The 25,242-nt window shown below is 45.8% G+C and overlaps 1 protein-coding gene across 1 annotated transcript in view; it reads left to right on the top strand.

The window, feature by feature from the left end:
- Window positions 1–1,898: 1,898 nt before the first annotated feature.
- LOC308676150 (BAR/IMD domain-containing adapter protein 2-like) overlaps window positions 1,899–25,242 on the top strand; it is a gene marked incomplete at its 5' end in the record, with an annotated part of 32,260 nt that continues 8,916 nt past the window's right edge. The window contains 7 exons of the mRNA XM_081341894.1: window positions 1,899–1,946; window positions 9,427–9,502; window positions 9,635–9,721; window positions 13,168–13,229; window positions 13,485–13,556; window positions 15,044–15,181; window positions 22,918–23,070. Of these exons, the coding sequence (XP_081198020.1) occupies window positions 1,899–1,946; window positions 9,427–9,502; window positions 9,635–9,721; window positions 13,168–13,229; window positions 13,485–13,556; window positions 15,044–15,181; window positions 22,918–23,070 (636 nt within the window). The remainder of the gene's footprint in view (window positions 1,947–9,426; window positions 9,503–9,634; window positions 9,722–13,167; window positions 13,230–13,484; window positions 13,557–15,043; window positions 15,182–22,917; window positions 23,071–25,242) is intronic.

Genomic DNA, 25,242 nt, shown 5'->3' with positions numbered 1-25,242 from the left:
GAAGACAAGTTCAGAATCCAAAAAGATCTTGACAGACTTGATCAGTGGCCCCTATCCAACAACATGAATTTTAATGTGGAGAAAAGCAAGGTTTTACACCTAAGCAGGAAAAACCAAAGGTATAAGTACAGATTAGGCAAAACCTGGCTCAAAAACACTAAGTGTGAGTGGGACCTTGGATGATCATTTAAACATGAGCCAGCAGTGTGTGACAGCAGCCAAAAAAGCTAATACAGTCCTTGGTTGAATGAATACAGGCATAGAATCAAAATCACACAAAATATTAGTACTGCTTTAGTAAGACCACACCTGGAATATTGCATCCAGTTTTTGTCACCACATTACAAAAAAGGTTTTGAGACTTTGGGAAAAGTGCAAAGAAGAGCAACTAAGATGTTTAAAGGCCTGGAGACAAAAGCATATGAAAAACAGTTAAAGGAATTGGGTATGGCCAGTCTAGAGAAAAATGAGACCAATATTCCAATATTTGAGGGGCTACCACAAAGAAGAGGGGGTCACTTTATTTTCCAAAGCACCAGAAGTCAAGACAAGAAACAATGGATGGAAACTAACCAAGGAGAGAAGCAACCTGGAATTAAGGAGAAACTTCCTAATAGTGAGAACAATAGTGAGAACTTCCTAATAGTGGAACAGCTTGCCTTCAAAAGTTGTGGGTACTTCATCACTGGAGGTTTTTAAGAAAAGACTGGACAACCACCTGTGAAATGGTATAGGGTCTCCCACTTGAGTAGGGGGTTGGGCTTAAAGACCTCCAAGGTCCCTTCCAGATCTATTCTGATTTATGTATGGACTCGCACACACATATTGGCCCGCTTCACAGATTCGGGGAGTGGTTGATCCACTTCCTTCCACTTCATTTAAACAGGATGTCTGGGTTAAGATTCTCAGATCTGGGCTGCAAACATCTGGAGTGCCACTAGCGTTCATCCGTATGTTCACAGGCCAAGTAGAATCATAGAATCACAGAGTTGGAAGGGACCTGGGAGGTCTTCTAGTCCAACCCCCTGCTCAAGCAGGAGATGCTTACAGAATAACAGAATAAAAAAAATTGGAAGGGACCCTGGAGGTCATTTAGTCCAATTCCTTGCTCAAGCAGGAGACCCTTACAGAATCACAGAATAACAGAGCTGGAAGGGATCTTGGAAGTCTTGTAGTCCAGAGGTCCCCAACCTTTTGGACACCAGGGACCCGTTCTGTAGGAGAGAGGTTTTTCCACGTGGTTTTGTGTGCTCCCCGTATCTCCTGGATGGGGCTTTGCTTGTTTATGCAGCCCGATTGCTGGCACGTTGCGGCCCGGTACTGGTCCATGGAGGGGGGGGGGTTGGGGACCCTGTTCTAGTCCAACCCACTGCTCAGGCAGGAACTCCTATATCGTTTCAGGCCAATTGAATGTCCAATCTCTTCTTAAAAACTTCCAGTGTTGGAGCATCTACAACAGGGGTCTTCAAACTTGGCCCTTTTATGACTTGTGGACTTCAACTCCCAGAATTCCTCAGCCAGGCACGCTGGCTGAGGAATTCTGGGAGTTGAAGTCCACAAGTCATAAAAGGGCCAAGTTTGAAGACCCCTGATCTACAACTTCTGGAGGCAAGTTGTTTACTTCTGGAGACGAGCTTGTTCACCCCAAAGGGCAAAGCAACCAGACCAAGTCTTCAGCCCTTAAACCTCTGTGTGGTCGGCGTGCCGAGCACACAGCTGACTGAGATCGGCGCCGCTTTTGACTTTCCGCTCCCTGGTGGATCCGGCTGCTTCTCCCCCTCCTTTACGTCCCCCACTTTAAGACCCTCCCCTTGCTCTCTCTCCCCCCCCGCCCCACCCCCTTTCCAGCCCGTCCGTCCGTCCAAGGCCCCTGGAAGCTCCCCGACCGCCCAGGCATCATGTCCCGCTCGGAGGAGGTGAACCGGCTGACCGAAAACGTCTACCGGGTGAGCCGCACTCCTTCTACTTTTACTACAGGTTCTTCTCCAAAACTTCTTTCTCTCTTGCTTTCCCTCCCGTCTCTCCTTCTCCTTCTCCCCCCACCCCCCTATTTCCCTGGATTTCTTTCCACGACCCCCTCCGGTCTTTCTCTTCTGCTCTTTTAATTCCACCTCGGCAATTTGGCTGGTCCATCGATCGATCCCTCCCTGCCTCGCCCCCTCCCCCTTCTCTTACCTCCTTCCCGCCTCCCGGCATACCGTCTACACACCCTTCCTGCCCCCCCAGACTCAATTCGTTCTCCGAGTTTCTCTTTTTTTTCCCTCCCTTCCGCCTTGGCTCTGCGCTGGATCGTACGTTTTGGCTTTTCTGGACGGTCTTAAGCAGCCTTTTGTTCGCCTCCTAAAAACCGGTGGGTGGGTGGGTGGGTGGGGGTAGAAGCTGCAGGAGGTGCGTGGAAAGAGAGGAGTAAGGAATTGGGACATAATGTTCCAGGAAGCCCCTTAGCTCCGCTGCGCGCCCCCTCCTCCTCCTTCCCCCCCCCCCCGTTACCATCTTTTGGATGCAGAGAAAATGCCAGGCTTCGAGGCAAAATTAATACCAGGAGCTAGTAAGTTTTCCTTTTTCTTCCTGTGAACAATGCACTGCCTAATTACTAAAACCAAACAGAGAACTTGCAGAGACGGGAGGCGAAAAAAAACAACAAAAAAACCACCGTTTGATTCCGCTATTAACGGATAGATTTAATGGTTTGTAGCGGTTTAGGACGCCCGTTGCGGCGAATGGCGATTGGGAAGCCTACTTACTGCCTTTGCTTCGGCTTCATGATTTTTGAGCCCGAACCGCGGCGAATGTTGGCGTGTGGCTGGAAAAATGCTGGGAAACTTTTGTCAAATATTTTTTTGGGGGACTCGGTTCTTTGAAACTATCGGCGGAATCTCTAGGAAAGTTTCCTGGAGCTCGCACGTGAAAAAAGCAGATAATAATAACAATAATAATAATAATAATAATAATAATAATAATAATAATAATAATAATAATAATAATAATAATAATAATAATAATAATAATAATAATAATAGCAGCAGCAGAGACAACAACAAGAATGAAATAAATCAATACAAGGAGACAGGGAACTTGACAAGTTAGGTCAGGGGTCTTCCAACTTGGCCCTTTTATGACTTGTGGATGACAACTCCCAGAATTCCTCAGCCAGGAACACTGGCTGAGGAATTCTGGGAGTTGAAGTCCACGTGTCATAAGAATGCCAAGTTTGAAGACCCCTGCGGAGTTGGGTGATGGTGCTCCCCTCCCATTTCCCCCAGTGGAAATGATGGAAATTTCATGCCTAATCCCTTCCCCCTCCCCCCCCCAACTTGGCTGGAGATGAAAAAGAAAACTTAACCCATTTGCTGCTTACCCTCCTTCGAAACATTTGGTTCCCCTTCCATAATTATCCTGATGGCAACTGAGTGGGTTATTTGCTTATCAGTAAAGGAAACACGCATCAGCCGGAGTTCCCGTGCTCCCTGCTTGTTGCTGCCATAACGCAGGAAAGCCACATTTGGCCTGACATCCCTTTTGTGAGGGTGGGTGGAGAAAAACTCCTTTAAGGTCTGCAGAATTGGGATCATGAGGATAGTAATGCCTCTGGGAAGCTGAAGTATCTTGATACCACTATTTCTTAAATTATGGAGGTATTTTATGCCGGTCTCTGCACTAAGGTCAAGACTTGAAAGGCTGTAATGGTGGATACTCAGCAATATTTCTTACATTATGGGAATATTTTATGCCAGTGTTTACAGTAAGGTGAAGGATATGGGAACTACAACAAACCTATAGAATAGAACAGGGTAGAACAGATGGAGACTTTATTAGACCCATTGGTTGAATGACATAGATGTTCATCCTGATTTTTCTGGACCAAAACTGCACTCAAACCCTTTTCCACAATGAGCTGTGGATTCAGATAGTCCTCGATTTACAGCAGTTCATTTAGTGACTGTTCAAAGTTACAATGGCTCTGAAAAAAGTGACTTATGACTACTTTTCACACTTGTGACCGTCGCAGCAACCCCATGGTCACATGATCAAAGTTCAGGCGCTTGGCAACTGACTCATATTTATCACGGTTGCAGTGTCCTGCGGTCATGTGATCGCCTTTTGCGACTTTCTGACAAGCAAAGTCAATGAGGAAGCTAAATTCACTTAATAATTGCATTATTAACAACTGCAATAATTCACTTAACAAGAAAGGTCATAAAATGAGGCAAAACTCACAACTATCTTGCTTTAGCAACAGAAAGTTTGGGCTCAATTTTTTTTTTTTTTTTTTTTTTTATTGAAAAGTTTTAAAATACAATTTTCCCTTGAAAACCCCCCTTCCCCCTCCCTCCTCCCCCCCTACCTCCCCTCCTCCCCCCTCCCTCCTCCCCCCCCTACCTCCCCCCCTCCCCCCCCCTACTTCCCAGAGCTGAATACAAGGTATATATATATAAAAAAAAGCAAACCTAAGCAACCATATACTAACAACTATAAATTCTAAAATCCATCACTCTCTAGCTTATATAGGATAAAACAAACCTTAACAATATTAAACATATATATAAAAAAAAAAAAAACTAGAATAAGAAAAGGACACTCTCTAGCTTATATAGAATGGAACAAACCTTAATAGTATTAAACATATATTAAAAACAAAAAAAAGGAAAAAGAAAAAAAAAAAACCCTTCTCAACCCTATACTTATCCTAAATAAACTCCATCCATTTTATCCATTCCATGATATAACATTCTTACAAATAGTTTTCCAAATTAACCAAGGATCCCAAATCAAAAAACTTTAAAGTCAACTCTTCTGTAATCGACCGGTCCTCTTCCCGTACCACATCTATAATTATTCCAAACACAACAAAAAAGGAAAAAAAAAAAAAAATTGCAAACAAAACTTGAACTTTAATCCAAAAAAGCTCACCCTCTCCACAAAACCACCAAATATAGAAATATATTGCGTCTACACCCAAATCTTTTCCCCCCTCCCCTACTTGACTACTTGACTATATCGTAAAAATTCCAAAGACTTCTGCGATTCCTGCTACTTTCTCTTCTTAGATCGTTTTGCAGCAGCACGCGTCACCCTCTGTTTTATAGATTCATCCAACGAGGTTGTATCTTGATCTCCTCCAACACCGTTGTCTTCTATCTGACCATCTTCGGCCTCTTGATGCACTCCTTCTCCAGATCCCTTTCCAGCTTCCAAAAGTGTTAATGGCGTTGCATTTAAAACATTATTGTAGAAATCACGCGCTTGCATCACAGTAACCAAACGGTACTTTTTACCTTCGTGCGTCACCATCAACCCCACTGGGATCTCCCATCTGAACCTTATATCTCGTTGCTTGAGCTCTTGCACAAGAAATGTAAAATCCTTCCTTCTCCTTAGAATCTTTGGAGGAATTTCTTTTAAGACCAAAACTTCTTGATTAGCAATCATAACTTTAGTATCATAAGCAGCTTGTATAACTTCATCTCTAATTTCCCTTTTTGCAAAATATACCACCACATCTCTAGGCAACTTCCTCTGTCTGGCAATCCATGAATTCACACGAAACACTTTGTCCATGCCTCCTTTTATTTCAGATGCTGGCTGTTTCAACACTATTTCAAAAGCCTCAGAAACCAGCTGCTTTAGATCTTCCTTAGTATTCTCCTTTAAGCCTCTAATTCTAATGGCAAACTGCATCTGGAAATATTCAGCAAGACACAGTTCCTTTTCCATTTTATTTTCATTCTCCAATACTTTTGCTTCTAATATAGCATTCTTTTGAGTCAAGTCTTCTAGCTTTTCCTCCAATTCTTCCACACACCGAGCCACTTTACACACTGAAGTCAAGATGTCTACCCTCATCGCTTTGAGCTTCTGTTCCATCCTCTCCTCCATTCTCTCCTCCAATTTCTCCAATTTCTCCTCCATCTGTGCAAATCTAATATTAATTGATTCCAAAATTACCTGGGTATGTTTTTCAAGAGCATCTTGTAAGTCCTTTGATGTCAATACATCAGGAGGATGCAGCGCCTGCAATAATGATTGTTGCACAGGAGAAGTTCCAGCACTCCGAAGAGTTTTAGGGGGTGGTTTAGCCGCCATCTTTTACCAAATATGACGCACTTTCACTTCAAATTTGTAATCCAAAAAAGTCCATCAAGCTGGAGAGTAAAACATAGTAATCCTCTTTACCATTTCCTCTTGTATCGCTCTGCCTGCTCCTTTAAATCATAGTCATTCCTTCAGGCAGGGGTGGTCGCAGACGGCTGGCTCTGCTCCAAGAATCAGGAGCAGAGGCGACGGCCAGCTGGGAGCAGCCCAGGCTACGGGGGAGTTCAATCCTTCAGCCGCCCAAGCCATAAGCTCAGGCGGCCCTGGAGAACTCTACCCCTACCTGGGGGCTCGCCCCCTCCTCTTCTCCCGAGGAGGGGGCTTCGGATTCGCCCGAACAGCTGATCGGCGCTGTTTCGGGCGAAAAAAAACAACAGCTGAGCCGCGGGCAGCCCGGGAAGGCTCCCTCCGTCGCCGCGGAGCCACCGGAAGTCAGTTTGGGCTCAATTTTGATTGTATGTCGAGGACTACTGTACATGCTTCTAAAAGTAATAATTATCAATTATTAATAAGTAATAAATAATTATTAAGTCATTAATCATTGCAGGATCTAATCTGGGCTGGTCACTGGGATTACAGGTTTAGTTTTCCAAGATTTCGGACTTGAGCATATTCTGATAGAAGTTCTCCACAGATGGGCTCCATCCAGCACGAGTCCAAAAACTCGGAAGACTAAACTTCTAGTCCTGGTGACCAACCCAGATTGCATCCTGCAACGTTATGCTGGGACAGGTATATTTGCCTTCATTCATAATAATTACTGTTTATGGTTTGGCTGTTGACTTTGACAAGGGGAGGGAGATGCCTTGAATGGAAGCCAGCAGAGACTTATCTTTGACCCGATGCCTGTTTTTAGTGTCAGGCAAGAACATGCCCCATAGGTGATGACACAGGCCAGATTATACATGCAGCCACATGTGGCAGGAATGAACTGACTGACTTTTGCATTATTTCTGAGTTCAAGAGGGGATGTCATTTCCCTGCATTAATTTTAAGAAAAGTATCTCTGCAAGGAGAGATCGGCATCTCTGAAAAAACCTACAGGGTCTCTGCAGGGCTGGATTTTTGCATGTAGGAAATGTTCTTCCTGAATAGCATTCCAGTGGCATCCAGGCATGCATGCCAGGGATTTGAACAGATGTGCTCTTATCTCATAAAGAATCCTGTGACTCATCGACCAACCATTGATGCAATTCCAAGTTTATAAGTGGGCAGGTCTGTTCAAGAGGAGATAAAAAGAGTTTGGAAGAGTCAAAATAACAGCTGGGTCCTTGTGAGGGACAGGTATAAAAAGAGGCTAGGCTGAGACCTCAAGAAGAGGTGGTATGTTCGTCACATGACCACAGTCAACATCTGGAATTTTTCACCCTCCCTGTTGGCCCCCTACAGATGGGAGATTGCTTTGTGGCACTACAGTAGAAGACTTGACCAAACTCTACCACAAATGGTACAGATATGCAGATATGCAGACAATTCATAAAACAAATTCTTCCCTTTGCCATTTTTCAGTCATGTTTCCTTTTTCTCCCCACCTATCCATTCCTCTCCCCATTGCCGCCACTCCATTTCGGCTGTTCTAGTGATCTGCCCTTCATTCATCCTTGTTCCTGCTGTTCTTCATCTATCCACATGTACTTCGTTGCAATGCTCCCTTTTCTCTCTAGGCATTAGGGATGTCTGAAGGGAAGGGGTCAAACACGCATAAAAAGGGCAAGGGTTTGATTGACAATTGTGGGTACCATCTTCATTTTTTGATTCCTGCTAAGCATCAACCCAAGGGACGCGGTGGCTCAGTGGGTTAGGATGCTGAGCTTGTCGATCAGAAGGTCGGCAGTTTGGCAGGTCGAATCCCGAGTGCCGCGTAGCAGAGTGAGCGCCTGTTACTCGTCCCAGCTTCTAGCAGTTCGAAAGCACGTAAAAATGCAAGTAGAAAAATAGGGACCACTACGGTGGGAAGGTAACAGCGCTCCGTGTGCCTTTGGCGTCTAGTCATGCCGGCCACATGACCACGGAGATGTCCTTGGACAAGCGCTGGCTCTTCGGCTTTGAAACGGAGATGAGCACTGGCCCCTAGAGTTGGAAATGACTAGCACGCGTGGGCGGGGGAACCTTTACCTTTACCTTTAAGCATCAACCCACCACTTGCATGATCTGAGGTAATGAGAGAGAGGTGAATAATCTATGGCTATGCATGGACTCCAGCACACCTTTTTGCAACTGTTAGACACTCTTTCCCCTTCTTAAAATGCCAGTGTTTTTCACCTTTTATGGGACTTTAAGGGATGGTATGTTCCTATAAGACCTAAAGCTCCAATTTTAACCCTTGATTGCCCTCCCTGCAGGCCAAATATATAAGCTTTGCTTTCAGGAATGTGGTCCACTTCTGAAGTAGAATAAAAGAGGAGTTGAGAAGATTCTCACCCTTATCCTCAGTTTTACAATACTCTAGTATAGTATTATAATACTATAAAACATAACCCAATATATCATTAATGTATTATTAGCTCTGATACAGATCTGCTTAGGACCCAATTAGAAAGCTGAAACACACGTTGCTGTGTCTTAATATACCTGGAAACTCACTGTAGTAAAAAGAACAAATATACCAACTGAGAACTGCTAAGTAGAATATGTGCTTTTTATAATGTTTTTCTTAAATTTTAATTTGTAAAGCAAAGTTATAAACATAAACAATTACATTTTTGTCATTATGAACCTCTTAGATATGCCACTTTTTCAGGTTTATCCTTTATTTTTCAAAGAAAATATGGTTGTCGTACATATATTGGACCTTTTCCCCAAAAAAGCTGCATACACCTTCAAGCTCAGAGATTGATAAAGGCAGTCTTGCCAGAGTTTAAATTCCTGTTAGATTCTAGTGGAAAAGTAAAAAAAAACATTTCAGGTCTACGGAGATTCTCAGTCATCCAAATCATGGTTTTCCCAAATGTGCTTTTTCAAAAGGCAATTGGACTTCCTTTGTTTTTTCTTGAAGATGTTTTGCTTCTCATTCAAAAAGCTTCTTCAGTTCTAACTGAATGGTAGAGAATGGAAGGATTTATATTTATATTTATATTTATATTTATATTCCTTGCAGTCACGACCGCAAGGAATGTAAATGCATCCATTCTCTACCATTCGGTCAGAACTGAAGAAGCTTTTTGGGTGAGAAGCAAAATGTCTTCAAGGAAAAACAAAAAAAAGTCCAGTTGTCTTTTTAAAAAGCACCTTTAGGACAACACATTTCAGGCTTTCTCGGGAGATTGTGGAGGTGCTTAATTTTGTATCAGGCCAGAATATCTTATGTTTTATTTTCTTCCCTATTCTGACAAGGTGATTCTGGACCAGTTCAACCCAAGTTTAAGGAATTTTGTTACCATGGGGAAAAGTTATCAAAAAGCCCTCTCAGGTAAGGGAATACCCCATTCCAACACCCTGACTTTGAATTAGATCAGCACTGGTCCTTTGCAGGAGAAACTTTTTGTATTCAAAGTTCATTATTTGATGTCTGTTCTCTCCCACTCCCTGTTCACCTTTACAGGGGTTACTGTTGCTGCCAAAGGCTACTTTGATGCCTTGGTGAAACTTGGTGAGTTGGCCAGTGACAGCCAAGGATCCAAAGAGCTGGGTAGGTTTCTTGATTGATCTGTTTTGTCTCTTCCAAAACAACAATTCAAATATCTGAACAACCGATTCTCTTATTGGATGCAGGCCTGGGTCTCCGAGGCCTAGAACAGACTTCCGGAAGGGGCATCCACGCACTTCCGGCGGGCCATTCTAGGCCTCGGAGGCTTCCTCCAGGCCTCCGAGGCCTAGAACAGACTTCCAGAAGTGGCATCTATGCACTTCCAGCAGGCATTCAGCCGGTTCTCCGAACTCAGCAAAATTTAGCTACTGGTTCTTCTGAACCGGTGCAAACCAATTGAATCCCACCACTGGTCCAGCCACTGTGTTCTTTGATAGCCTGGTTTCCTTTTACCACTAATTATTTTTATTTTTCAATAGAATTTTCTATAGAATGTCACAAAGTACAACACAAATAACCTTCCCTAACCTGAAGTCCCATGTCTTTCAGAAGTGTTGGGACTTCAGCCCCCAGAATTCTTATCCAGTATTGATAAAGGAAATATACTGGCAGTGTATTTGTGGGGTGCGTGTGTCAGGTTGGGGAAGGTTAAAACAGCTTTGGACAGAATTAGTCAATCAGGCTACATATCTAGGGTACAAAATTCCAAGCAGGCACTAGGTGGGAAGAAATACAGGTAGTCCTCTACTTACAACCATTAATTTAGTGACCATTTGAAGTTACAATGTCACTGAAAAGTGACTTAGGACCATCTTTCACACTTAACGCCCGTTGCAGCATCCCCGTGGTCACGTGATCAGAATTCAGGCTCTTGGCAACTGGCATGTATTTATGATAGTTGCACTTTCCTGAGGTCATTTGACCACCATTGGTGACCTTCCCAGCCATCTTCCAAGAAGCAAAGTCAATGGGGGATGCCAGATTTGCTTAATGACCACATGATTCACTTAACAACTGCCTTGGTTAACAATGAAACTTTGGGGCTCAATTGTAGTCGTAAGTTGACGATTATTTGCAGTGGTGGTTTTCTGGTTTTCTGCATGTCTATGTGGCCATCTTAACTGCTGTCTGGATTTTTGCAGCCCACATATAGTAGCCTGAGTATTGTTGGCTGGGGAATTCTGGGAGTTGAAGTTCACATGTCTTAAAGTTGCCCAAAGTTGAGACAGACTGGTTTACCTTATGAAGATTGGCCTTATGACCTGTTTACTTTCCCTCTTTCTGGCTTGCATATGTATATTATCTGATTGGATACCTTTATAATTTGGCAACCAAATTATACTAGTGGCATCATGGAAACCACCCCCAGAGAGAAGTAATTCCATGCATTTAAGGTAAACTGAAATGAAGAACTTAGTTATGTGTTCAGCAGAATCAGCTGGGAAATTTTGCTTCTGCTGTACAGGTTTGTAGTGAGGAAGGGTTGTCAGACATGCCGTTTGCAGCTGAGAGAAAAATAGGGATTTTTTCCCCCATGTTTAATTATTGTCAGAACCCACCCACCCCCAAATATCAACAAGCATGGTAGAGTCAAAGGACAGGGTTATTGTTGATGCAGTTAATTGTATAACTATCCTTAATCTACTTTAAGTTATTTGGGGGGTTTGGGGATTTTTAGCATTTTATTTTCTATGAATGCCTCTAGCGTTTTGTTGAGGACCACAGGAGTTGTTGGAGTGCAGATTATGTTTATTGCAAACATTTTGCTATAATGCAGATGACTTGGGTTTAATTAAAACATATTTTATAAATAAAGTTAAGTGTAGGCAGATTAGTGGACCTACATCAGTAAATGGCAAGCACAACATTAGGCCTGGTAATCTAGCTGTGGATGATGGGACTTGTAAATATCAAACATATTTGGCAGGGACTAGTTGCAAAAGGCTGTTCTAAATCATTAGTTATTAGTAAGTTATTCCTAAGTACCTGCATTTTTTTATGTGGGGATACGCCTGCCTATGTTCATGACATACAGATAGTCCTCAACTTACAACAGTTCACTAAGTGATGTTTGAAGTTACAACTGTACTGAAAAAAGTGAGTTATGATCATTTTTCATACCTATGACCAGTGTTAGCATCCCTATAGTCACGTGATGAAAATTCAGCTGCTTTGCAACTGACTCTTATTTATGACGGTCGCGTGTGATCACCTTTTGTGACCTTCTGACAAGCAAGGTCAATGGGGGAACCAGATTCACTTAACAATTGTGTTAATAACTTAACAACTGCAATAATTGTGGCAAGAAAGGTCATAAAATGGGGCAAAACTCACTTAACAAATATTCCACTTAGCAACAGAAATTTTGGGTTATATTGTGGTCGTAAGTAGAAGACTACATGTGCAGTTGATCCTTGATTTACAGCCACAGTTGGGACTGGAACATTTGATGTTAAGCGGTATGATTCTTAAGTGAGGTATCATGTGACTGTCATCTGATTTTATGATCTTTTTGTCACAGTTATTAAGCAAGGCAACACATGACAACGATTTGCAACCTTCCCTGCCATTCTCCCCCTTGACTTTGCTTGTTGGCAAGGAAGCTCGCAAATAGTAATCACGTGACTCTAGGATTCTTCAAATATAAATGCGAGATGGTTGCCAAGTGCCCCAATTGCAATCAAGTGATCACAGGAAAGCTGTGATGATCATAGTGTGAAAACTGGTCATAAGTCACTTTTTTTCAGCACCATCATAACTTTGAACAATTATTAAACAAATGGTCGTAAGTTGAGGATTATCTGTATATTACCTCAGTGGTCCCCAGTCTTTCTAGCTTGCCGGCCTGGCCTGGCATGACGGGGGTGAGTGGCACGCACACACAGCTTCATTTGTGCAAGCATTGTGTGCACACGCCCTCCTTTCACCTGAATGGAGCTTCGTGCGCAAGCAAAGGGTGCCTGCACTCGCGCACGAAGCTCCATTCGCACAAGCGGAGGGCTGTTGTGCTTGTGTGTGAAGCTCCACTTGCATGAGTGGAGGGCGCTCATGCACCAAGCATCATTCATGCAATTGGAGCTTTGCACACGAGCGCAAGTGCCTTCTGCTTGCGAGTGAGTTTCACATGCGCAAGCTTGCCCATTTCTCCCATGGCCTTAGTAGTGGGCCGTGGCCTGGGGGTTGGGGACCCCTGTGTTAAATGTAATCTCTATGTACCATAAGTAAAGTATATAGATTACGGGTTGCTGACTCAAGGCAAAATGTACACAGCTTTCTCCAAAGTTCTCTGGAGCAGGATTTCTCAGCCGTGGCAACTTTAAGCTGTGTGGACTTCAACTCCCAGAATTCCTCAGCCAGCATTACAGTTGCTGAGGCTGAGAAACCCTGCTCTTGAGCATGAAAGGCTTGCTAGTTCCAATTGAAAGCTGTTTCTTCAGGGAATGGAATTAACTCCAAAGGAGATTACCCTGGGGCAGGGTACAAAAAGATATTTAAATGTGGAGGGACTTCTTTGGGTGCATTAACCCTTCAATTGTCTTGGCCTTCAGGTGATACCTTGTTCCAAATGGCTGAAGTCCACAGGCAGATGCAAGTACAGTTAGAGGAGACGGTGAGTATCCATATGTGATATTAGCCCAGCACCAGATCTGCCCATATTAGATTAATAGCCTGCTTTTTTTCTGGCTTCACATTCTTCTTATGTCCTAGATTAGACCTGCAGGCCCATTTTCCCCAGTACCTTCTGAATGTCTTAACAGCCATTTCTGGAACCCATAAGAGAGGGGGTGGGGGGAGGGAGAAATACAGACCTCCCTTTGTTTGATTGTCATCTGCCCTTTTCTGCTTTCCCATCCCTTGTTCTTAGCTGAAATTTTTCCACTCTGAGATGCTGTCCCAACTGGAACACAAACTGGAGCTGGATATCAAGTATCTGATGGTAAGTAAAAAGATTTCTCTGCATCTCCTCACTCTGCAATTTCAAATTTGTCTCTCTTCCTCATTATTCTATATTTTACCCAGTTCATAATGGTTGAATTCACATAGCCTGCTGTCATAAAGCATGTTGACACAATGTGGTGAGCCAAAACTAAACATGGCTTAAAGAGAGCCCAGCTTTAAATTTGGGGTTTCTTAGTGTAGGAGAAGAGCAGACAGAGCTGGGGTGGGGGTGGGAGGGTGGAGTTAAGCATGTCATCAGCTTGCATTCCCATAAAGTACTACCAAGTCCAACCCCTCTTGACTTCCGTTGACCTTTATCTGGCACCAATTTTTTGTTCAACCTGTGTTGACCAGATTCTTGTGGATAGGCTTGAATAAATGTCCTATGCTGCAACCTTACAAACGGTCCTGATTCTTTGCACCTGACACTTAAGTCAGCCAGCATGCCTCAGGGAACTCAGTTTTCCGAATCTAACAACCAACACATGTACTGGATTTCGATTCTTAGAATCTCCCTGTCAATTAAAAGTCTGATCTGTCTGGAGGACACCAAGTTGTGAAATCTAGCATCTTGATTTGGCATGGATTTTGATTCCCCACCATATTAGATAAAACTTACTTTCTTGTCAACATTCAGGTAGTCCTCGCTTAGTGAATTGGCAAAGCATCACTTAGGATTGGAATTGGAATTGGAATTGGCAAAGCATCACTTAGGACAGACATGTCAAACACAAGGCCCGGGGCCCAGATCTGGCCCGCGAAGTGGTTTCATGTGGTCCACGAAGCCATCCTGGAAACAGTGAGGGAACGGCCCCCACTGCCTTGGCCCTGGCCCAGAGACCCTCCTTCTGCCAGAGACCCTCAGATCTGTCCCACTCCTGCCCAGGCCCCCATAGGCACCCTTGATGCGAACGATGTAGAGTTGGCCATGCCCACCCAGTAGGCCATACGCACTCTAGCCACACCCACCCAGTAGGCCACGCCCACCCAGGCCATACCCACCCGGCCCCCTGAGGGCAACCGCAATGCTGATGCGGCCCTCAATGAAATTGAGTTTGACACCCCTGACTTAGGATTTTACTTTCTCATTCTCTATGAACTCTCCTTGTCACAAATGACAATCATGTCACCCAAGGATGTTGTGTATCATAAGTGTGAGGATTGGTCACAAAGCCTTTTTTTCACCGTTGTAACTCTGAACAGTCTCTAGACCAGGCATGTCAAACTGCTGGCCTGCGGGCCGGATGCATCATGATGAAACTGCACCCTCCCCATTGCCAGCAATGGGGAAAAAGTCATGATACGTCGCGAGTTTGATATGCCTGCTCTAGACAAAGCAGTCAGAATTATTTGTATGGCCATCTGCTTCTGGTTAAACAGGATTCAAATCTCAACAGTAATTTTGGAAACACCTGTGCTTTGATGGGTAAACCATGGGGTACCCTACAACTTCAAAGCTTGTTCACCCCATTTCCCGACTTCTAGGCTACTCTGAAGAAATACCAAGCAGAGCATCGTGCCAAAGCCGAATCAATCGAAAAGTGTCAGACTGAGCTGAAGAAACTGCGCAAGAAATGCCAGAACAGTAAAAACCCAATGAAATATGGGGATCGTGAAGTGCAGGTAGGTTTGAAGGAGAAGGGAAGGGAGAATGACATTGCAAGAGGAAATTGCTCCATTCCAAGCATCCCCTAGGCCAGGGGTAGGCAACCTCGGCTCTTTTATGACTCATGGACTTCAACTCCCAGAATTTCTGAGCCATCCATGAGTCATAAATGAGCCGAGTTTGCCTATCCCTGCCCTAGGCGCTCAAACACTTTTTGCCCAGAGATCTGACAGAGACATGACAGACTGGAAGCTCCGTTTGCATGCAACGGAAGCATGCAATGGAAATTATTATTATTATTATTTATTGCATTTATATACCGCCCTTTCCCTGAGGACTCAGGGCGGTTTACAGGGAGTTAAAAATCAACCATACAAAAGTTAAAAAACCAATTTAAAAAAGATTAAACCAACCCTGTACAATTAAAAACCCCAATTAAAATAAATTTCTCCTCAGCCTGGGCCCGAGAGCTCAAAGAGCCAGGTCTTCAGGCCCCGGCGGAATGATCGGAGGTCGGGGGCAGTCCTCAGCTCCACTGGCAGCTGGTTCCAGAGGGCAGGCGCCCCCACCAGTGGCGTAGCGTGGGGGGTGCAGGGGGGGCCGGCCGCACCGGGCGCAACATCTGGGGGGGGCACGCTCGCACTCGGGAGGGATGGAAGACGCGCCGAAGCGCCCTTCGCGCGGCTGGAGTCCCGCGGGGGGGATCCGGGGCTGAGGCGCACTCGGGGAAGCAGCAACTCACAACCAGCTACTCTTGGGGGACGGAGGCACAAAGCCGGCCAGACAGGGCTCGGAGCCATCCCAGACCACAGCTGCACTTCCACCTTTCCCAGGGCGGCCCCCGCAGACGGAGCGCAGTGCAGGGCACCAGCATGCCCCACTGCCAGAGAAGCGCCCGCCGGTGCGGCCCCGACTCCCTCACCCCGCGGCAGGTGGCGGCGGCGTAGTGGGGCTTGCGAAAAGCGGGGCGGTCGGCGGCGGCTGCTCCCGTCGCCGGGCAAGGGCAAGCAGGGCAAGGTCGCTCCTGCTCAAAAGCCAGAGTTCAGCGGCTGGCGAGGCGCTCGTGCGGGGCTCTCCCGGGGCTGGCGGGCCGAACGGGGACCGGCCTCCCCCTCTCCACGCTAGAGCAGCCCCCGCGGTGGCGGCCCGGCGCACGTGGCTGAGGGGGCGGCGGTGGCGGGAGGGGGGTCAGAGGAGCGAGCCGAGCTCTCCCGGGGCAGCAGGTGCGGGCTGCTGCGGCTCCAGGCTCAGCCGCAGCTCCGGCCAAGGGCTGCCAAGCTCACGGGGCGTCGTGCCGGCCCCCTCCCTCGCTCCCCGCGCCCGGATGCGCCCCCGGCGGAAGCCCCGGCCAGCCGCGGTGCATGCCTGAGCGAGACGGGCAGCTGCGCTGGCGGGTCCCGCTCTCTTCCAGGCATCAGAGGTAAGAAAGGGACGGCGGCGCCCCCAGCTGCCCCCCCCGCCGGCTCCGAAGCGGAGGCTCCGCTGCGCCGCCCGCCTCCTGGCACGGCCTCGGGTCCCGGCGTTTCTGCCGCACGTGAGGGAGGGGATGCCGGACCTGCCCCCTTTTCCCGGGGGAGGCGTGGGTGGTGGGTGCGGCGGACGCCCAGGATGCGGGGCTCCCTGCGGCAGACTCGAGTGCTAAAATCCACGGGTTAGGGGGCGCAAATTACTTGCCTTGCCCCGGGTGCTGACAACCCACGCTACGCCACTGGCCCCCACTGAGAAGGCCCTATCCCTGGGTGTCACCCGCCGGCAATCTCTTACCGGTGGGACCCTGAGCAGACCCTCCCTGTGGGAGCGCACTGGGCGAAGGGCATTTGATGCCGGCAGCAGGTGTTCCCTCAAATACCCCGTACCCAGGCCATGTAGGGCTTTATAGGTGATAACCAGCACCTTGAATTTCACCCGGAGGGCAACCGGAAGCCAATGCAGCTCGCGGAGTAGAGGTGTTACATGGGAGTATCGGGAGACCCCCATTACAACTCGCGCGGCCGCATTCTGCACCAGTTGAAGCCTCCGAGTGGTCTTCAAGGGCAGCCCCATGTAGAGAGCGTTACAGTAGTCCAAACGGGAGGTCACAAGCGCATGAGTAAATGGAAGCTCCGTTTCCAAGCATCCCATTTGCATGTAGACAAAGCTTCCAGTCTCCGTCAGGTCTCTGTCTGGACGAAAAGTGTTCCAGTGGTGGCGGAAAGGAGCTGGTGGGAGGAGCAGGAGACAGGTACCGCAAACTTTTTCGTGCCGAGAATGAAAGTTTCTGGGGTCCGTGATCTCGTGAGAGTTCAGACACCCATTCTCTGCCTGAACCCGCGCTATATTATGGCACCCTGGAGCTTCCGTCAACTCTCCCTCAAAGGCAAACAAACCGCAGCAGAGAGGAAACAGATATTTGCAAGGAAAGTGAGTCCAGAAGGGCAGGATGGGAGGGGGAAGCAGTTGTGAGGAACAGGTGCGGGGGAATAGGGTGAATGTTGCAGGGCCTCTGCAGTCGTTCGTAAGGGAGAACGACTGCCATGGTGCTGCATTTGTAATTTGGGGACTTGCTCAGGGATGTTTATTGCACAACTTCGAACGGGTGCTAAGTGAACGCTCGTAACTCACGGATTATCTGTACTGTTATTTTAACCACCAAATTGAGAATCAGAAGCTGTGCCCTGTAAATGTCAACACAGGTACTTATGACCAGTTGCTTAGCAACCATTCGAAATTACAGCCTACCTGAAAAAGGAGAATTATGACCCGGATCTGAAGTTCTGGCAGTTGACCCCCCCTCCCCAGTGATGTGGCCGCATTTCTGGGATTCAGCTACGTGGCTGCACTTACAGTCATTTGCAACATTCTGTGGTCACGTGACCGCATCTTATGCAGTGATGGGATTCAAATACGTTGACCAACTGGTTGAACAACCTGTTTTTTGCGTGGACGTCACTTCCGGAAGTCCGTTCTGGGGCTGGGCCTTGCGAAAAAGGGCTAGGGCAGGGGTAGGCAACCTTGGCTCTTTTATGACTCATGAACTTCAACTCCCAGAATTCCTGACTGGGAGTTGAAATCCATGAGTCATAAAAGAGCCGAGGTTGCCTACCCCTGGCTAGGGCTTCAGCCAGTTCGCCGAAATCAACAAAAAATTAGCTACTGGTTCTGCTGAATCGGTGCAAACTGACTGAATCCCACCACTGATCTTATGACAATTTTGCTGAAGTGTTAAAAACTTTTGGTTTGGGGGCAAAACTCTGCCATAGCGAACAATGGGTTCGCTTAATGACTGACAACCCCTCCTCCCCAAAGCCGTAAAATTGGTTCAGGCATGTGAACAATCTGCTTTACAACCCTAATAATCATAATGGGTAGGTTCAATTGTGGTGGTAACTTGAGGGCTACCTGTAGAGCATTACATCCAGCTGTGTTTTCCTGTGCCTTGCTACAAAGATAGTTATGGTTGAACTCATGACTTTATGGCCATGACATGATTCTAGCTGTGAGCAGCATAGCTCTTCCTTACACCATTCCATGCTATGGCAAGAAAAAAGTCGACAGGTTCATCAGCTAAGAGGTTAATTCAATCTCTGGCATCTCCAAAGGCTGGAATGGCTCCTGTTTAAATCAATATCAATATACTAGTAATGGTGTTTAAAGCCCTACATGGCAGGGGTCCGGAGTACCTCAGGGAACACCTGCTGCCGGCATCAACTTCCCTTCGCCCTGTGCGTTCCCACAGAGAGGGCCTCCTCAGGGTGCCACCGATCAGAGAATGTCGATTGGTGGCCCCCAGGGGGAGGTCCTTCTCTGTGGGCGCTCCGGAGCTATGGAATCAGCTTCCGGTTTAGCTCCGGATGGCGCCCGATCTTCACTCCTTTCGCCGCGATCTCAAAACATACTTGTTCGAACAAGCCGGCCTGGCCTGATGGGGGATTGGTGGGGTATTTTATTGGGGTTTTAATATGTATTGATTGTTTTTTAGTGGGCATGTATTTAATCATTTTTTAACTTTTGTAATTCTGTATTTTTATTCTTGCCCTGTTCACCGCCCTGAGTCCTTCGGGAGAAGGGCGGTATAGAAATATTATTAAATTAAATTAAATTATTAAATATAGGCCACCTTTTTCTAACTGATGCTATGTCAGTTCATAAACTGATTTACAGCAGTGCTTCTCAACCTCAGCCACTTTAAGATGTGTGGACTTCAATTCCCAGAACTCCCCAGCTAGTCATGACTAGCTGGAGAGTTCTGGGAATTGAAGTCCATACGTCTTAAAGTGGCCGAGGTTGAGAAACACCAGATTTACAGTCACAAATGGCTACCTTCAGATAGGGATATGCTAAGCAATTCTACAAATGGCATGTGCAGAGGACTGTGGTTTACAGTAGCCATTGCAGTACTACCTATATGAGTAGTTTCGGTGTACATGATAACCACTAACTTACAAGAGGAAGTGGGTTGACCCTGAAAATAAATCGGCAGAGAGAGTTGAATAGCCACAGATGCTAAATAAATGCTATTAGATGCTAAAACCCAGACAGCGCATAAGCACATTTCCCCCAAAATATACTCTTATAGGCATGTACAAAGAATATCGGTTTGTCGTATCCTGTATCTAGTTAAGACATCTTAAAAGGATATGCTGCATTTTTAAATTCTGACAAAATTTGAGGCCTGCGTTGTCCTGGCACTAAACATGCAAACTGATGCAATCTGGACGCAAAAAAATGGTATGGGGGGAAATGCTTGAACAACTGGGTTTCTGCAAACTTTCAGAGCAGCCTCTTCCTCTCAGCTGTGCATTAGGAATTGCTGTCTTCTTCGGTGTAAAAATGAAACCTGGCAGCTGTTGCTCCCTCCCCTTCTTATGTGCGTCTGGGTCACTGCCTTCTCCTTGGGTTGCTGTCTGGTCCTGAAATTGGGGTCACTAAGAATGTGAGGTCTTAAAAGGGTTTAATATTCTGTGGCCATTTGGAGCTTAAAGAGATAAGCTCTGCAGAGGGGCTACCTGTGAAAAAGGAAAAAAAATGACCCTGATGCACAGATTGTTTTACACACCTGCCCACAAATGCACACACAGTTTTGCATACAATGTCCATTGAACAGGCACTTGTTCTCGTGCAAGCCATTTACAAGCTCTGTTCTTGTGCAGAACATTTTCAAGCCCTGTTCTTATGCAGAACACTTATAGGCCCTGTTCTTGTGCTAAAGATTTATAGAGCCCTATTTCTACATGTATTTGCTTTGCTGGAGCCCTCCAAGTGTCCGTAGTGTTCCTTTTTGCACCACCATTTTCTCACAGACAGTAACTCCTCAACTGTTCCGCTCCAAACTTTAAAGGGGATGGATGCAGTCCTAGAAAACACACACACACAAAAAAAACACCCAACAACCCAAAAAGCAGGCCAGAAATTTGGTCTACTCCACGGTATTGCAAATGCCGTACACCAGGAAGTAGGCCACTCACCAGTGTGGGCTTGTATGTGCCGGGTGTGCCCAGGCTGGCAAGCTGACAGCGTTCATCCTCCATTCACACTGTTTCCTCCTGGCTCCCTGACTCACTCTGGGCCCTGCATCCTCTATTTATCTTCCCTCCCCCCTCCTCCCTTCCCCATCCTGGGAATCCCCACAGCAAGCTTTGGGCTCCTTTTGTCAACCTTGTTGCCACAGTAACCATTACTTCAGGATCAAGGCCTGCTTCAACTGGGGGGGGGGGGGAGGAGAGCAGTAAGAAAGGGGCACAGGATAACCCTTTATTGCTCGTATCTTCCGAGATTGCCCACTGCCTGCCAGCCTAAGGTGCTGATAATGGAGAATCTAGCACTTAACACAAATCTGAGCCTTTTCTTCCTTTTTATTTTTATTTTTTATTTTTTGTGATTGGGATGATACATGCAGGACATGTGGAGGCTCCGCGAAACCTTTTAGGGTGCGTCTTCCGAGAATGCTTTTTTAAATTATTTAATTTTAAGGATGGTACCAATAAAGGAGAATATTTGTAGCTCAGGGTTGAAATGGAGGGTCCTTGGTGCTCTCTGAGCTTGGTTATTATTATTATTTTTTTGCAGACGTTTCATTACCCAAACTAGATAATGTCATCGGTGCTTCTGATGCTCCAGAGTGAACTGGTGATGTTACCAAATTTGGGTAAAAAAAAGTCTGCAAGAAAACAAGCTTAGAGAGTCAGAGGATCCCACATTTAAGGATGGTGTCAGAAACCAGGGGGTCTTGCAGCCTTCTGGGGTTTTGGACCACAGTTTCCACTCATCATCTGTGCACGAAGCAGCCATAGATTGTGGGGAAATCTAATGCATCTGGAAAACGACAGACTACTTTTCCTAAACGGTGATAGCTGGTCTACAATAATAATCTGGAATACTGCATCTAAAAGTTGTAGAAAATCCTACTTAGGGCTCTGAGGAGCTTTTCAGAATCTCTTTGCCAGGGAAGGAGTTGTGCTTTTGTAAATAAAACTTGAAAGTCTGCCACTTTGACCCTGAATGTCGGAGAATGTAAGGACTCTTTTTTTTGTTGTTAAACCATATGCTGGTGATCATGATATGTGTGAGTCATGCAATGTGCTAAGGATCCAGTATAGGCTTGAACAGAAAAATAGGGAGAAATTATGTCTGGTAAACATAAAAATCTGAATATAAGATAGAATGTTTTGGTTTTGGCCTTTAGGACAAATTGCAGGAGTTGTCCAATAAAATATTGCAGATAAGGGGGTTGGGGTGTGGGAAAGGCTGTAATAGGAATTCAGAATTGTGTATGAAACAGTAATAATATCATAACAGCAATAATAATAGGTATATTCTACTTATATAAAGCACATTTTAACCTGCTGTCAGGGGGCTTGACATTGATAATAGCAAAAATTCTTATTAAGATTGCTGAGTAAAATACACAAATTATTTAGACATACCAGTGTAAAGATGCCTTTGAGTCAGACTCAGCTCATGGTGGCTTCTTAAAACTATGCAGAAGTTTTTGAGAACAGTTTGAAAAAGTCCCATTTAATTTCCAGCCAAAGTTGAGCTTCCCTTTGCTGAAACAAGTTATTTAGAGCTCCATACCTATATATCTGCACATTAGTAGGGCTTACCTCTTAGTAAAAGTGTAGAGAAAGAGGCTGATACCACCCAAACCATTTAATTCTGCTGCAGATATTGTGAATTTAAACCCAATGCACCGGAAGAGCAGCACAAAAGGCAAGATTGGTCCAGTATATGTTTGTATCATTTTGTCTCTGAGAGGTAGGCATTATTGAGCCTGCTGCCTCCAAAGATGTGGGGCATGCTGGCTGGGATTCTGGGAGTTGTAGTCTCCACACAGGTGGAAGGTTCCTGATTGAAGAAGATTGATGTTTGGGGTACCCAGATTCTATACAATGGGGGTATCTTCAGGGTGTGGTCAAGAAAGTTGTGATATTGGACCAACATTGTTAATCTAAGGTCCAATCTTCTTAAAAACAGGGGGAGTTTTGATTGCACCATTGTGGACAACATCTAGACCAGTGTTTCCCAACCATAACCATTTTAAGAATACCAGCGCTGTTCTTCTGTCATTGCTGGCTGGGGTATTCTGGGAGTTGAAGTCCACACATCTTAAAATGGCTATGGTTGAGAAACACTGATCTAGACTTGCATGACCAACCCTGAGGACACTACCTGCCATGAAGCATTGCTCTTGATTAAACAAGATGGCCATTGTCTTGTCTCTGAATCATTTGGGAGGTATTTGCTCTCTTTCTCTCTCTCTCTCTCTCTCCCTTAGTATGTGGAAATCATGAGCACCAAGCAGAGCGAGCTGGATCGGTTTGTGGCGGAAGGCTACAAAGCAGCTCTGACGGAGGAACGGCGCCGGTACTCGTTCCTGGTGGACCGCCAGTGTGCTGTTTCCAAGCACTTCAGCAATTATCACAGCAAGGTGAGCTGCCTCTCTTTTCCCTCTTCCACTCCCTCCCCCAACATATGCTTTGGGCTCAAATTCACCCTAGACCAGGAGTCTCTGTGGACCGGTACTGGGCCATGGCATGCCAGCAAAGCCCCATCTATGGGATGCAGGCAGCACACAAAACCACACACTCTCCGGTCCATTGAAAAACCTTTCTCCACAGAACCGGTCCCTGGTGCCCAAAAGGTTGGGGACCTCTGCCCTAGACATCCTCCAGCAAAACTTGGAAACAAGGACTCCTGTGTATGTTGTGGTTCCATATTTGCAAGAGAGGTATCAGAAAAACTTTAGTTGTCACCACTATCCGGCCTTTTATGATAATATCTCCGTGGATACCTCTTCTTGCAATGTGGAAGTATAAAATTCCCCATTGCTCTTCAACCAGTGCTCTTCAACTTACAACCATTCATTTAGTGACTGTTCAAAAATTACAGCAGGACTGAAAAAAATGACTTATGACTGGTTCTCACCCTGACGATCATTGCAGCTTCTCTATGGCTACAGTGATAAAATTGCATCCGGCATATATTCATAATGGCTGCAGCATCCCAGGGTCATGTGATCACCATTTGCAACCTTTCCAGCCAGCTTCTGGCAAGTGAAGTTAATAGGAGGAGCTGGATTCACTTAATGACTGCCTGATTCACTTAACTGCAGTGATTCACTTAACAACCATGGCAAAATAGGTTCTAAAATGGTTTATAACTCACTTAATAACTGCCTTGTTTAACAACAGAATTTTTTGTTGCAATTGCGGTCATAGGTCAAGGACTATTTGTGGAATCAAATAAGAGGGAAGGCAACATGAGAATCCCAAGATGTGTTCTTGATTCCCAGAGGGAAAACCAAAAATACATATTGCTGCTTGAACTTCTAGAGGGAACGGTGGGAAATAAATACAGACTTTCTCTAAAGTAAAGAAGAAATTAGATGTGTCAAGGACATTTATTCATTCAATGTGAATGGCACAGATACTTTCTGCTAGGGGTGGTGATAATTACTGAGACTGCATCAGGTTTAATTTTTCCTGCTTTCTGAAATGCTGAAGAAAAATCCTCCCGTGTAGCTCCTGTTGCATGGAATGAGATTGTCTATTAGCACAAATGAAGGATCCCTTCCCAAAACTTATTCTAGCTTCAGTGGAGAGTTTTCCTCAGGAGCCCAGCAAACCTGTTTAACTAATACATTAAAATTCCCTTCCCATAGTTGTCTCAGTTACACACACAAGCATATCTTTCAGCTGAGTGTTAAATGAGGGGATACATTAACTCCTTGCTCTAAGTTTCCAGGCCATATGACTGTGCAGCTAAACTTCCTGTCAACACTTGGAATCAAAGGCAAGCAGAACCCAAGACAACATCTTCATTCCTCAAACTAGGAAGCAATTGTTCATTAACAGAGCTCAATGGATTTTCTGCTGTTGGCAAGTTTTAGAGAGAAAGGCTGGGCTTTTCAACCAGTGGTACGGGTACCACCTGTGGTACATTGGCCCCTGGCAGGTGGTACACGACCATCCTAGAAAAGTGGTAGCGGGGAAGGGGAATGAGCTGAACCGGTGGCAGCACCACACAAGCCTGAGCGGGAGATGGCTGGAGCTGCAGGGCTGTCAGGGCTCAGCGGAAGCCCCAGGATCAGCACCAGGCTCCAGCTGGAGCTCGGTGCTGATCCTGGCGCTTCTGCTAAGCCCAGAAGAAGCGCCGATCTGCTGGAATGTTGCAGCATCTCCAGGGTCTTGTGATTTACATTCAGATGCTTGGCAACTGATTCATATTTATGACGGTCACAGCGTCCCAGGGTCATGTGAAGTGACCAAAACCTGCTGCAACCACCCAGCAGAGGGGGGGTGGAATAAAAACCAAACACCCACCCCCACCCCACCCCCGCTGCCAATCCTCAACAGAAATGCTCACAACAATGAAAACCTCAGACAGGAGGAAGGGCACCGCCAGGCAGGCAGGCAGGTGTCTTGGTCGGCTGTGGCTTGGGGGGCACTTTTTTCAGTGCCATTGTAACTTCGAACAGTCACTAAGCAAACTGTTGTAAGTCAAGGACTACCTCTACATCACTTTTTTCCTTTTTTTTTTTTTGGTCATCACGTTTTTGACACCTTGCAAGGCGACTGGTGGTACTCAGATGTTGCCATAT

This window comes from Vipera berus (genome assembly GCF_964194415.1).
Source record: "Vipera berus genome assembly, chromosome: W".
Classification (NCBI taxonomy): Eukaryota; Metazoa; Chordata; class Lepidosauria; order Squamata; family Viperidae; genus Vipera; species Vipera berus.
Note: the sequence above shows the minus strand (reverse complement) of the source record. Positions and strands in the feature narration are given on the sequence as shown.